Consider the following 14190-nt stretch of genomic DNA (forward strand, 5'->3'; position numbering starts at 1 on the left):
TTTTTTTTTTTTTTTTTTTGGTTTTTCCGAGACAGGGCTTCTCTGTAGCTTTGGGGCCTGTCCTGGTGTCCTGGAACTAGCTCTTGTAGACCAGACTGGCCTAGAACTCACAGAGATCCGCCTGCCTCTGCCTCCTGAGTACTGGAATTAAAGGTGTGCACCACCACCCGGCCTTGGAATATTTTCTTAACTAATGATTGACGTAGGAGAACTTGACCCACCATGGTCAGTGTCACCCCTGGGCAGGTGGTCCCGGGTGCTCTAAGAAAGCAGGCTGCGCAAACCATGGCGAACAAGCCAGTAAGCAGCGCCCTCCTCCATGACCTCTTCTGCTTCAGCGCCTGCCTCCAGGTTCCTGCCTTGCGGGTCATGCCCGACTTCACTCCATGATGGAGCCAGAAGCTGAAATAAACCCTTTCTCCCCAGGTTTATCTCGGTTAGTGTTTAACCTCAACCAAACGAGGCAAACTAAGGCGCAGACGCAACTGTCTTTTTATTTTTGAAACTCCAGTTGGGGATGGGATATTTTTATGTGGCTGCCTAAGCCTATGGCATGGCACGCTTGCATTGTTGGTGTAAAAATAGAACTTGGATAACAGTAAACGGATTGTGCCGAATGAGGCCTGGGCCACTTTACCCGCGGTTACCAGGTTCTGCTCACAAAGGCTTCCTAATGAGGTGTGGGTGGGGTAGGGGTGCTGGGATTAAATCTTTCCTTTTGTCATGTTTCTGCCTCATCCCTGTGAAATATGTATTTAGAACCACTTATTTCACAATTACAGCACCTGCGCTGTATTCTTTTGTGACTAATCTAGATATTTTCAGACTGAGTGTTTCGTTAGCAAATTCTCGAGTCACCGATTAATAAACCCTTCGTGGTATTCGAGTGCATTTGTGAGGGTACAGCTTGCAGGGGAGTTGTTTTCCTCATTTTCGCCTGTCAGCAAGTTTGCACTGACTTGCTTGCGTGTGTGGCTCGGTCAGCATGACCTAGACGATAGAACAGAAGGGTAATCATCTCTGCTGGCTTTGACGACTTTTTCTGGCTAAACAGAATTTTGTAGTGTGCTGTCACTAAACATGTATTACCTATCTTAAGAAGCTGTGGACTGATTTGGTTGTAGTTTTCCAATGACCTCAGGTACCAGATGTAAGCACTTCTAATTTTGAAGTCTGCCGAAAATTTAAAGGCCCTTATGTACCAACTGATAATCTCAATTTTGAATTCCAGTTCGTTTTCCCTTTGGAAGCTGATTCATGCATATTGATGTGTTTCTATCAGCAACCAAAGGGAGAGAAGTGGGGATTTTTGTTTTGGTTTGCTTTGTTTTCCTTCCTAATAAGCTAGTCTGCATCAAAAGAAAGATATTGGAGGTGAGAAATCATGTTTTTAATTAATTTGCAATCATTCTTCCATTGATTTGAAAGTCATAGGCAGCTCTTGCCCTTCGTAGAAATGGAGACATGAAAGACCGAGTGTGAGGAAGGAGATGGGTTCCCCGAGATGTCAACTTGAAATCCCCCTCTCTTCCTCAGGTGAAAGCTATGTCTGCGGCTCCATTGAGCCCTTTAAGAAGTTGGAGTACACCAAAAATGTGAACCCCAACTGGTCCGTGAACGTCAAGACCACCTCGGCTTCCCGGGCAGTGTCTTCGCTGGCCACTGCCAAGGGGGGACCCTCAGAGGTTCGGGAGAATAAGGATTTCATTCGACCCAAGCTGGTCACCATCATCAGAAGCGGAGTGAAGCCACGGAAGGCTGTCAGGATCCTGCTGAACAAGAAGACGGCGCATTCCTTCGAGCAGGTTCTCACTGACATTACCGATGCCATCAAGCTGGACTCGGGCGTGGTGAAGCGCCTGTACACCCTGGATGGGAAGCAGGTAAGGTGGGGTTTGGGGGACTCTGATTTTATCGGCAAGAATCAGGAAATCATGAGGTTATGCCTGGCATGCAGTGGGACCTCAAACACGTGCTTTGTTGGTGTTGATGGGACTGGGTCACCTAGTCCACAAACACTCGTTGGTCTGAAGCTAGTTGAAGTGGGTACCAGACAGGATTGTTCATCAAAATAAAGAGAAAAAACAAACAAACAAACAGCAAAGCAAGGGTGGGGGTTGTCTTTAAAAAAAGAAATCGCCATTTTTATTATCTCAGTAATTATTTGCTTAGAATAATGGTGCTGTTCTGTCTTCTGATTTCAAGTTTGTCCTGTGCCCTTTAAGGCCAGTTAGAGCCATAAAGACAACTAAGATGCTGAGAGAAACCGAGGCTGAAAGGGAAAAATAGACAAGCACTTGTTGAACTAAATCACAATGTATGGTTCTACCTCTCAGGAATGTTCATTATTCTGAGTCAATGGAATTGTAGAGACTTTAAAATCTGTAGCTAAGCAATGCCACATTTCCACCTGGGCTACTCTGAGAAGCCTTGTCAGGATGGGAACCGCAGGAAAAGCTCATGCTGATCATATGCATGGCGTGTTTGCTACTCATTTGAAGCTGAACGGTGCCCTTTTGTCTATGCTGGTCATTTTGAGCATTCTTACCTTTGCTTGAAATGTGTGTCTTTGCAAAACTTTTATTAATATGTAAAAATCTCATGCAACGTATTTTGATCATAGTCATCCCCTGCTTCATCCCCCAAGTCCTCCCAGATCTACCCCCACCTTCTTACTGCCTTCCAATTTTGTGTCATCTATCTATCTATCTGTCTGTCTATCTATCTATCTATCTATCTATCTATCTATCTATCTATCTATCTATCTATCTATTTGTAACCCACTGAATCCACTTTGTGCTGCTCACGCATCCAAGGGTATGGGACCACCCACTGGAGCATGGTCAGCCTACCGGAGGCCTTTTTACCCTTCCGCAATACTCCCTCCCCCAGAAACCATCCCTGAAATGTAGCTTTTAATGTGTTTTTTTTTAAACTACATTTTATAATTCGAAGGTAATTTGAAGGATTTGCATGTTTTGCTCATCTTAAAATCTAAACTAGATTCCTAATGAAGAGACTTCTTGTACTAAGTAGAATTCTCATGAAAGTCCTAAAGGCTGACACAGCCAAAGCTTATGAATGAGAACAGAGGCCGATACCACAAGGAGTGTCAGTCATGGAGAATCATTTCCCCAGGGCTCCATTTAAATGTTCTAACTTATTAAAATTCATTAGGAACGACGGGGTGTGCCAGTTGTCTGTGAGTATTGACCAGCTTCTGGTTGTCTCATAAAACTTGCATGTGGCTAAGGATTCATGGGGGTAATAGCCTCCTTCTTCGAGGCCTAAGAGGCCTCAATGTCCACTGTATATCAGAGCCAGCAAGGCCACCATGAGCTCGTGAATTATGGTGGCAACGAGGAGACAAACTTCACCTTTAGACATTCAAGTCTCTCTTAGGTTGTGCAAACATTCCATAGCTCTGTGTTTTCTTGAGGTGATTATTTTTTTCAAGATGGGAGTTTATCTGTTTTCAGAAAAGAGTAAAATTTAAGACAAAAAATACATGCCCATGAAAGCGGAATGGGGCTCTCTGTGGGTAGAGGGAGAGTATCAGCAACAGGGGGCACAGGGGGCACAGGGGACAGCAGGGAAGGGGGATAAATGAGAACAAAGTGGAGAAGAGCGCTACAAGGAAACCTCTTACTTCGTATGTTAGCGTAATGAACGCAAAATCATTTTAAATTATTTATGAGTACTCCTCTTCCATTCTCCTTGTCCTCCCCCCTTCTGCTTTTTTTCTCATTTAGAATTTGAAGTATTCAAAATTACTATATACTAAGTCATGACGTCAGGGGCCGCTGCTTCCGCGAACACTTGCAACCGCTGATCGTTTACTTTCTCCTAGACTTGATAGAATGTCTCAACTGTTTCTTCTTTTCTGAATTTGCCCACTGCCAACATTTCACAGTGTCTATGTTTGCTATGGACTAGTGTAAATAATCGATGTGAATCATTCAGTGGAATTGGAAATAATGTAGTGTTTAAGAGACCAAGACTGGGATTCAAATCTTGGCTTATCAACAGATGATTTTTGAAAACATGTGGGTGAGCTTCATTATAATCACCAATAAGACATGGATATTATTATTCCTGTGCTGTAGAGTGCTTATGGTTTCAGCAATGACAGAGCTTTTGAAGTATAATGACAATAGGTTGATCGACCATGATTCTAAGCATATGACATATTTAATCCCTACAAGAGTTGGATTATTGTTCTTACTAAACAAAAAAGTGTACTAAGAGATAATTTGCTAAACATGTTAAAACATGCTTAAAACGTGTCTAATGACACTAAATGGTGGAGTTAGGCTATAAGCCAGTGACACTCAAAGGCTTGCACTGGTAATCCCTTCACCAGGGCAGATTTGGTTAAGAACACCTGCAAATCCCTTTAGGAAAGTTTTGAATGGAATGGTAGTAGGCAGTGTTCCCTCACCCCAGTGAGGACCCTAAGGTCATTAACTTATAAAGAGGAAAGTACCTTGGCTCATAGGTCTGCAGGTGTTAATCCATGACCAAGTTGTCCATTCCTTTGGGCCAGTGGCAAGGCAGAACTCTGTAATAGGAACTCAGGCAAGTGAGCAACGCCATTCATCTAATATCTAAGAAGTGAAAGAAAGTGGGAAAGAGGCCATGAAGGATCCACAGTCTTCTTCTAGGGTGTATCTCCAATAGCAGTCTTACCATGAAGTCTACTTCTTAATGGTTCAACCACCTTGCATAGCACCAGCCGGAGAAATAAGCCATTAAGAATTTGGCCTGTGGAGGTTGTTCGAGGTCTAAACTATAACAGAAGTGTTTTCCCCAAGGAATCTCATTTGAATGTTTTCAGGATAGGGATGGATGGATGGATGGATGGATGGATGGGTGGATGGATGGATGGATGGATGGACAGATAGGTAGATACATAGTGAGACAGATAATATCTCATATCCACTGTAGTTATTCTAACTGACTACTGAAGTTGACTATGTTTCTTGAAGCACAGTTTTCTGTGCAGGAGAATCAGATGAGTCAAAGAGCTTAAAGAGTTTTTGCTTGAATTCCCATTAGCAAAAATAAAGCCCTTCTTTATGAACCCCAGGAGTCTTGAATCATTTCAGCTCGAAAGGGAAATCTCCCCAATAAATAGTTTGCTCAAGTAGACTGTTTGGACAGTTCTGGCAGAGGCAGGTTGTTATGGTAAGCCTCTGAGAGACAGCCAGGTTCTTCCAAGCCTTCCTACGGAGTGACACTCAGTGTGGGGAATGGCATCTTAACTCTGTGTTCGGTTTCTATTGCTGTGATGGCCATGACCCAGAGCAGCGCGTGGAGGAAAGGGTTTATTTTACTTACAACTCGTACATCTGAGAGTTGTACAATGCCATTGCTAAAGGAAGTCAGGGCAGGAACTCAAGGCAGGAACTTGGAGGAAGGAACTGAACCACAAGCCATGGAGGAGTGCTGCTTGCTGGCTTGGTCCTCATGGCTTGCTTTCTTATACACTCCCGGGCCATTTGCCCAGGAGTGTCGCCACATCAATCATTGATCAAGAAAATACACTGCAGGCTGGTCCTGAGGGCAAACTGCTGGAGGAATTTTCTCAACTGTGTTTTCCTCAAAATGACTCTAGGTTGTGTCAAGTTGACATACACCCAGCCAGCACACTCAGTACAAGATGGCATGGGCATCTACAGGCTGCATCAAGAACCAGCCTTGTTATGATTTGCACAGCTTTTTAATTAGCACCACCCTCTAACCAACTAAGCTAACTGCTCATTGACTTGTGCTCCTTATTTTATTTATTTATTTATTTGTTTGTTTGTTTATTTATTGCTTAACTCGGGTCTGCATCAAACCCATAAACAGTACGGAAAATACACGAATAAATATTTAAAGATAATATTTTTTGCCTTGAAAAAATAGAACTGTTTACAAAACAAATGCTTGAATGCTTTTGGTAGCTACCTAGTAAGGAGCGAGGACAGGGTACAAGCTGCAGTGATTTTGCTGTCACCTTTAGGCAGCACGCGGATGTGTTGCCGATGGGAACAGCTGATGTAGTGGTTTTAGCAGTCACAGTGAAAACTGTACCCACTGTTTACTGTTCCCCAGAGGAACCGGGCGCTGGAGGGCATAGTCCACACGCTGTTCTCATGAGTTCTTGCTACCACGTGGCCTCCTAAAAATTGCTGCCTCCCCGGGTTGTATTAAACCCTATCCTCAGAGTTTGTTCAGCCCCTGGCACTTTTTTTTTTCCCTGAGATATTTTTAGGCGGAACTAAGGAGATCAACATATTGGAAATGCTCCACTAGCTAAAGTATCCACAGGAAGCTGCAGTCGGCTAAGACGGCCATGGGGGCTCACGAGCTGAAGCGTCCAGAATTGCTTAGCTAAAACCTTTCTCTTTCCACACTGCACGCCACCAGCTTCTGGAACAATTTGGCTCATCATGTCATCAAGCTGTCAGCTGTCGTGGCTGCAGAATTCACAGAAATATTTGCCGGACTCTATTTTCAGTGGTGCTCTATTTCTCTGAGTCTGGACTGAGGGCCTGTCAGAAAGCGAGACGGACATGCGCAAACAAACGGTGAAGTCGCGTCTCCTTTACCCACATTTCACAGAAGCTCCCAGGACCTGAGAGCCCGAGAATCACTTCCTCTGTCGTGTCTCAGTGTTGGCTGTTCACTCGTCACTCTTGGAGGTCGTCTGGAATATTACTGTTTTACAATTATTAAGCCATGGAGATACAAGATTTGCTATAAGCATAGTATGGCTCTTGAATCCTTCTATGGTAATGTCAGTCTGCCTGCCTGAAGCTGGTAAATCTTCCACAGTCATGATTGTTGACACTTCCTTAGAAATACACAGAACAGCAAGTGCCTCAGTAGGTCATTTGCACAGGGAAGATCATAGGCCAGGCATTTCCCAAACACCTCCACCCGCTCTGAAATACAGCAACAGCAAACCAGATAATCTTTAAGTGGAAGACGTAGGTGGATCTGCCTGTTCTTAGACACTGAATATATAGCTTGTGTAGTGCCAGAGCTTACATAGCAGAGGGGAAATGTCAGTGAGGCTGCATTTTTACCTGATAGATACTGCATGTAAGCAACACACTTTGTGGAAATCCACCACCACTAGCTTGACAGCGCGAACAAGCAATTGATTGTTTTTCCTATGCAAAAAATCTACAGAATCATTTGGCTGAAGCACAGTCCTCCATCCTTACTGGTTATTTCATTTTTCCATGCATTTAGTGACCCAAAAGGTCAGTTATGGCCTGGAAATATCAAATGGAAAATTCCACAGTTAGGGAGGGAAAGAGGGGTAGAGACCAATGCATATGATTCTTACTGCAGAATATTGCTATAATATTCCACTTGACTGTTTTGTTGATCTCTTATTATGTCTATGGAATTAGCAGGGGCACCTATCACAAGACGGCCTTTGCTTTTTTTCCCTTTTGCTTCAGATATCTGATTTTAATTTGAAGTAAAAATAACTGATTTTAGGAGCTGGAAAGATAGATAGCTCAGAGGTTAAGAGCACTGGCATCTCTTGCAGAGGACCTGCGTTTGACTCCCAGCACCCATATGGTGGCTCACAACCATCTGTAACTCCAATTCCAGGGCATCCAATGCCCTCTTCTAGTCTCTGTGGTCATTGCACACACATAGTGCATAGACACACCTATACAGGCCACAAGATAAATATGAGTAATTAAAAACATAGAGGATTTCTAGAAAATTGTGTTTGTAGAATAAACTGCAGCTTCCTCTTATGAGTATAGGAAGTGATAAATGTCACTAATTATCTGACTGTGGTTATAACTGTCAGTAAAGATAAAAATGTGAAAATTGAAAGTTTCTAAATAAAAAGTAAGAAATAACCTGAAAAGGAGATTTCCCATATCTGTTGCTAATATTGTGACTCTCACTCTCTCTCTCTCTCTCTCTCTCTCTCTCTCTCTCTCCTTCTTTCTCCTTCTCTCTCTCTCTCTCTTTCTCTCTCTCTCTCTGAAAATAAAGCTTTTCTATGATAGCTCTTATTTGCACTAACATGTTTAAACCCTTTTTCTGATCTACATATTTCTACTCTCACGATTTATTGTCTCTGTGGGGAAAATGAACAGCCCTTTTTAGCTTTGTTCGCACACAAAAGCAGCAATACTGGCAGTTTAGTTTGCATCCTCCCAGGTCAGACTTTAATGTTTGACAGAAGCTTGGAGCACACGGTCAGCCATCCTCCCAGCTCCCTGGATCCGGGAGTTGATGGGAATATCTTAGCCGATTTCAAAGAAAGGGGAGCTTAAAAATAATGGTGACATTTTCCTTAGAGAATTGAAGTGTTCAGCATAGGGTGTGCTATCTTAGATGATGTATGTTTGGTGGCTAATCAGGACTTAGGCTCTACAAGTGTTCTTATGGAGAGGTTAATTCTTCTAATCTGGGAAGAGCTACACCCTCTTCTGCCTGCTGTAATCAAGGGGGGGGGGGTTCCTGCAGTGGTGTGTGTTCTAGAAGCAGTACTTTTTAACAAAGGTCAGTTTTCTAGGAGAGGAAGTGCAAATTCTGAAGGTTCTAAAGCAGGACTGAAAACTCTCTCCAAAGGCCCCTCTAAGACCGCTCATGGCGGCTGGCAGCAGAACCTGGCCTCACTGATGGTTGGGACCCTACTGGGAGGGTGGAAAGCCTCGGACTTGAAAGTCAGATATGCCTGGGCTTAGATTTCAGTCTGGTAAAGCCTAGCTTGCAGTTTCTTCTTAAGCCTGAGCAATTAATCTCATTTCCTCACCAGGTTCAAATCTTGGATGTTCCTCAGCCATCTGTATGTTAAAGGCTTATTCCTCAACTTGGAGTCTCTAGAACCCTGGCAAGTGCCCTCTGAAGGAGCTGTGGGCACCAAGCCACTCCTTCCCCTGCTAGGTTTTTTTTTCCTTAAAATCTATTTACTTCACTTTTAATTGTGTGTGTGTGTGTGTTTACGTGTGCACCACACATGTTAATCATGGAGGCCAGCTCTGTCAGATCCCCTGGAGCTGGAGTTACAGGCAGATGTAAATCTCCTGATGGGGATGCTGGAAGCCAGACTTGTTCTTCGGCAAGATCAATGCATGTCCTCAACTGCTGAGCCACCCCTCTAGGTCCTTTCCCTGTTCTTTCTCTCCCAGGCCACAAAATGGGTGGTTCATACTCTCTGTCGGAATGTTGCCTTTCCAAAGGCCCGAAAGCAATGTGGCCAGTAGACTATGGATTGGCTTTTCTAAACCCGACAACCAAAATTAATCCTTTCTTCTTCCAAGTTGATTATCTCAAGTGTTTGTTACAGTACTGAAAAGATTACTAATATTCTGACATCTTGGTCCTTGTTCTAGTGTGGTGGAGACACCATGCCCAAGGCAAGTTTTAAAAGAAATAATTTATTTGGAGCTCTGCTTACAGTCCATGATTACATGGCAGGAAGCAACGAGAAACATGGCAGCAGGCAGGCTTGGGAGCAATAGCTGAGAGCTTACATCCTATTCTGCAGGCAGCAGGCAGAGAGAGAGAGAAAGAGAGAGAGAGAGAGAGAGAGAGAGAGAGAGAGAGAGAGAGAGAGAGAGAGAGAGAGAGAGACAGTTACATGACACAGAAGACACAGAAGAGATATGCTGGTTTTGCAGACTGATATACTTGAGTAAAAATCTGTCTTTTACCCTAGAGACAATGAAAAACATTCTCCCAGTGGGAGCAATCAACTCTCTGATGATACTGTTTTGTCTCCTATGTTTATGGTGTGAGAATGATAATGCCTGCTCTATTAATTGTCATAAGTGTTAAAGGAAATAATCCATGTGACAAATTTAGGATCGTGATTGGTTCTTTTCTAGTTTGTTTTTCTGTTGCTGAAATAAAACACTGACTGAAAGCAACTTGGGGAGGAAAGGGCTTGTTTGGCTTAAAGGTTACAGCCCATCACCAAGAGAAGCCAAGGCAGGAACTGGAACAGAGACCACAGAGGAACCCTGCTCTCTGGTTTCTCTGCCTTGCTCAAGCTACCTTTCTTGTATAGGCTAGCCCTACCTGCCTAAGGATGGTACCACCCACAGAGCGCTGGGTCCTTCAACATCTGTTAGCAATCAAGAAAATGTCCCGAAGTCATACCTATGGCCCAATCTGATAGAAACAATTTCTTAATAGAGATCCCCTTTTCTCAGGTATGAATAGGTTTGTATTAATTTGACAAAAATGAACCATGGCAGTTACTGATTACTATTAATTGTTATGCTGAAGTATCAAGAGCTTAATTGTTTGGCTATTTTTGGTTTGAGAAAAATTATGTTTGAAAGCTGCGACAGGAGCCCACTATTCAGTGGTACCCCTTAATGATGACCTATCTTCTTCCTTTGAAAATATATCTTTTTACATGGAAACAATTCCTGTACTAATGCCTAGACCATGACAATGGGAACGAATCCTTTGTAAGAGCAGATCCTGACTCTAATACTCATCATTTGTGTGACCCCTGGCAAGTCAAACTCCCTGGATTTGATTCATCTTTAGCGTTGCTATAATCACACTCACCTTGTGTTTTGGGGGTTGTCGCTGGTGAAACAGCTTGGGCAGTGCTGAGTGCCCTACATATACTGTTCTTACTTTCTGCACTTGATTTCAGGATTTCCTACACTCACTGGTCACAACTCATTACAATGATTATACCACAGGGAATAGAATTAGCCATTTTGCGTTGTTTCCTTTGTAACTAGAATACCAAGATGGACTATCAGTGATGGTGTTTTACCATCAGTCAGTCGTAATTGCAACCTGGGTGTTATTTCCTTTGCTTCTTTCTTCGGTTATACAGGGTATTCCTGAAGGATATCTACGCACTGGTCACCCATTTTATTACAAGGCTATACTAATATTGTTACCATCATTTGTCAAATATCTTCTCTGAGCCAGTCACTAGTCACATTTATACTGAATATTATCACCACCATGATTCAACACATTTCTCTGAATTACCACCACTGTTTGGCTCTGCGAAGCGAAATCTCCTTTATTTCTCAAGATTCCACTTAAAGGTCACCTCATCTACAGATCATTTCCTTGTTTCCTGTGAGAACTCACAGCTCCGTCTCTTGAGACTCATTCGCTGCTGTTGTATATAGGCTAAAACTCATCGTGGTGTTGTATAATACATGCCTATTTCTTCCTTAAGATTTTATAGCATGTGGCCAAGAAGGTGTCCTGCTAGCCTCTGAATCTCCAAGGCCTGATTTGGTAAAAGCTTTGATTAGTTAATGGTTTGAAATCTCAGAGATTGGGTGTGTCTTAGTTGATGCTCGACGGCTGTGAAAAGACACCGTGACCATGACAACACTATAAAGGAAAACATTTAGTTGGAACTGGCTTACAGTACAGAAGTTCAGTCAAACATCATGGTGGGAAGCATGGCAGATATGGTGCTGGAGGAGTCAAAAATTCCTCATTCAGATCTGCAGGCAACAGAGAGAAAACACCAAGCCTGGCTTGAGCATTTGAAGCTTCAAAGCCCACCCCCAGGGGCACACTTCCTTCAACAAAGCTACAACAAAGACATGCCTTATAATATTGCCACTCCTTATGAGGCTTATAATATTACTCCAACAAAGACATACCTTATAATATTGTCACTCCTTATGAGGCTGGGGGAGTGCGGGTTTTTATTCAAGCCACCATGTTGGGAAATTGGTCAGTTTGTCCCAGGGCACACTCTTTGAATTAGCTCATTGCTTCCAGGGTCCAGCAAAGTGCACAGAACCCATGGCCATGGAGGGGCCGCTTTGATCATCTTGTGCTCTGGTGGTGTGGAGGGCTAAGCAAATGTAATGCTTCTTGTCAGTTTAACCAGACGGTCATGGCTTTCCACCCTGAGTTCCTACTATGAAACACTCTTAAGATAATTTAAAAAACAAAATTCACCTGCCGATTTGGGAGCAGTCTGAGAGCCACTGGAAGCAACATTGTCCTGTGAAGGAACAGTAGATAGTCTAGTAGAAAGAGCTCACCACCTTAGTCAGATGACATGACCTAAAGCTTCCAGATACTGCCTTGGTTACCCAGTGACTAGAGGAAGGCCTGGATGATGGATTTAAAAACTGGGGATGAGCCAATAAGAGTCTCAAGGAAAGAATTTGTCCCAGTCGTGGAGCGTGGAACCTCCAGAACTGACGGTGTTGGTGGTGTTAGCAATTCTCTGTACGGATTCTCTGATTAGCTTAAATCCTTGCAGCTAAATTAAACAAAAAACAAACAAACAAAAAACCCCACACAGTTTCAGAAATTAAATGGGACTTCAAAACCCCATTTTAAAATCTGAATTATGTTGCAAGCATCATGCCCTCAAAACAAAAGGATATATGGGAGATTTAATTTTTAATTATCATGTTCTACCACAGGTTAATATGTAATCAATGTAAAGAATTTCCATGTAAATGAGAAAATACTAAGATAAATTAAAGTCACCTCTAGTCTGGTGGGCAAGATGGCCCTCAGCCATATCTTGTTCCATTTTCTTTGCCATTTTCTTTAATAATAACTCTACTTTGTATAATTTGGCCTCCTGTTCATTACTTTGGTCCTTTCTTTATGGGACTGGGTAGAGAACCCAGGGTCTTGTGTATGCTAGGAAGTACTGGGCCATTCAAGGTCTAACCAACCCAGTGCTGTAGATGTTATACGTTTTGAGATTTTTCCACGTTAATGATAAGGGATTTTTGGAAATCTATTTATACAACAGAAAAAAGAATAAACAATTCTATATATTAAAAGCATGATTACCCCATATTCTTAAAAGTCCTGTAAGAAATAGCAGCACTGACGTCACTGGGAGAAGGCCATCGTGCAGACAGGCTGTCCACTTAGAGCCACTGAATCAGAGAACATCTTGGCATGATTTTCAGTGGCGCAGAGTGGCGCAAAGTCCGAGAGCAACAGCGCGGCAGGAGGGACAGCTCACATGTAATGCTGGAGGCCTCTGGCTGGTGGGACTCCAACTGTTGTGTGTTTAAGTGTATCTAAACATCAACTTCAGCTGATTCAGCAATCTCACCAACATCCCCTCAAGGCCAGTCTTCAAATCAGATAGCAAGGGATGATTGTCAGCAGGTGAGCATCCGGGCCAGGCGTCTGAAACGTGTTCCTGCTGAAATTCATCCTTGAGATGGAGGGGTGCGATATGAGGACCAATGGCAGATTAGGAGATGCGGGGAATGCTGAGCACCCTGTGGAAAGGCCCACTTTGAGAAAGAGATTGATGTGCTCCGTGGCCACAGAGTCTGTGTGCATGTTGCTAGGCACCGTCTTTGTCCCTCCCCGTACCCACACGGATGAGTGTTTTCATCATTCATCTTCTGGGAGTCCTCAGCGGGCATGAGCGAATGTCAGTGAAACTCTCTATGAGACCTGAATTTAGATCTTCAGCTGTTGCCAGGTATACAGTTCCTACCATGCGAGAAAACTCTCAGCATGGAAGAGGCCCAAAAAACAAGGGCATTTTTAATGTACGCAGGAAATGGAAGAGCAAGAAACTTTGAAGGTGATTTTTAGCCAGTGTGCCTAGATCTTTAGCGCCAAGGATCTTAGATCTCACAGACTTACCTGCTGAGGATAGTGGATAGGGTAAACTAATGGCCGTGGGAACTAATGGCCACAAGTGGTTTTCTTACGGTGCAGCCTAGCAGGCTGATGAGCTAATAAGGTGCCCCTATTTGATGCATCTGTGGACTGGCATGGACTCCACACCCGTCAGGACACACATAGCTGTGTAAACACATTTAAAAGTCCAGTGACCCAGCTAACAGGGGGTCTTTTGGATAGGGAAGTCAAAAGTAATGAGTTTCAGCTTTAAGTCAGATCTCAGTGTGGAGACCAGTTCATTGCCTCATTTCTCCTGGCTGCTTGATGCTGTGCCCTGGGACAAATGGAATCGCCTCTGGGATTCTTGTTCTCTTTCTGGGGTTGGTGTCCTGTGAAAGAATGGCATGGGAAAATGGTCATGGTGTTTTTTTTTTTTTCTTCTACAGCAAAAGCTCCTTTCCTCTTTCCTGTTTTATTTGTATTTCATTTCAAATCAATAGGTCTAATCTCTTTGTATTTTAAAAATAAGCATCCTTTTATTGAGTTATCATTACATGTGGTGACCCTGATGAGCTGGGGAGAGAGAGAGAGAGAGAGAGAGAG

At 43.2% G+C, this 14190-nt stretch overlaps 1 protein-coding gene across 4 annotated transcripts in view; it reads left to right on the forward strand.

Annotated features, from left to right (window-relative positions):
* Dclk1 (doublecortin like kinase 1) overlaps positions 1–14190 on the forward strand; it is a 288199-nt gene that overhangs the window by 13362 nt on the left and 260647 nt on the right. For all 4 annotated transcript variants that reach the window (XM_050120243.1, XM_050120236.1, XM_050120238.1 and 1 more), the window contains exon 3: positions 1537–1883. In XM_050120243.1, the coding sequence (XP_049976200.1) occupies positions 1537–1883 (347 nt within the window). The remainder of the gene's footprint in view (positions 1–1536; positions 1884–14190) is intronic.

This window comes from Alexandromys fortis, unplaced genomic scaffold, assembly GCF_014885135.2.
Source record: "Alexandromys fortis isolate MF-2015 unplaced genomic scaffold, M_Fortis_MF-2015_v1.1 scaffold_172, whole genome shotgun sequence".
Taxonomy (NCBI): Eukaryota; Metazoa; Chordata; class Mammalia; order Rodentia; family Cricetidae; genus Alexandromys; species Alexandromys fortis.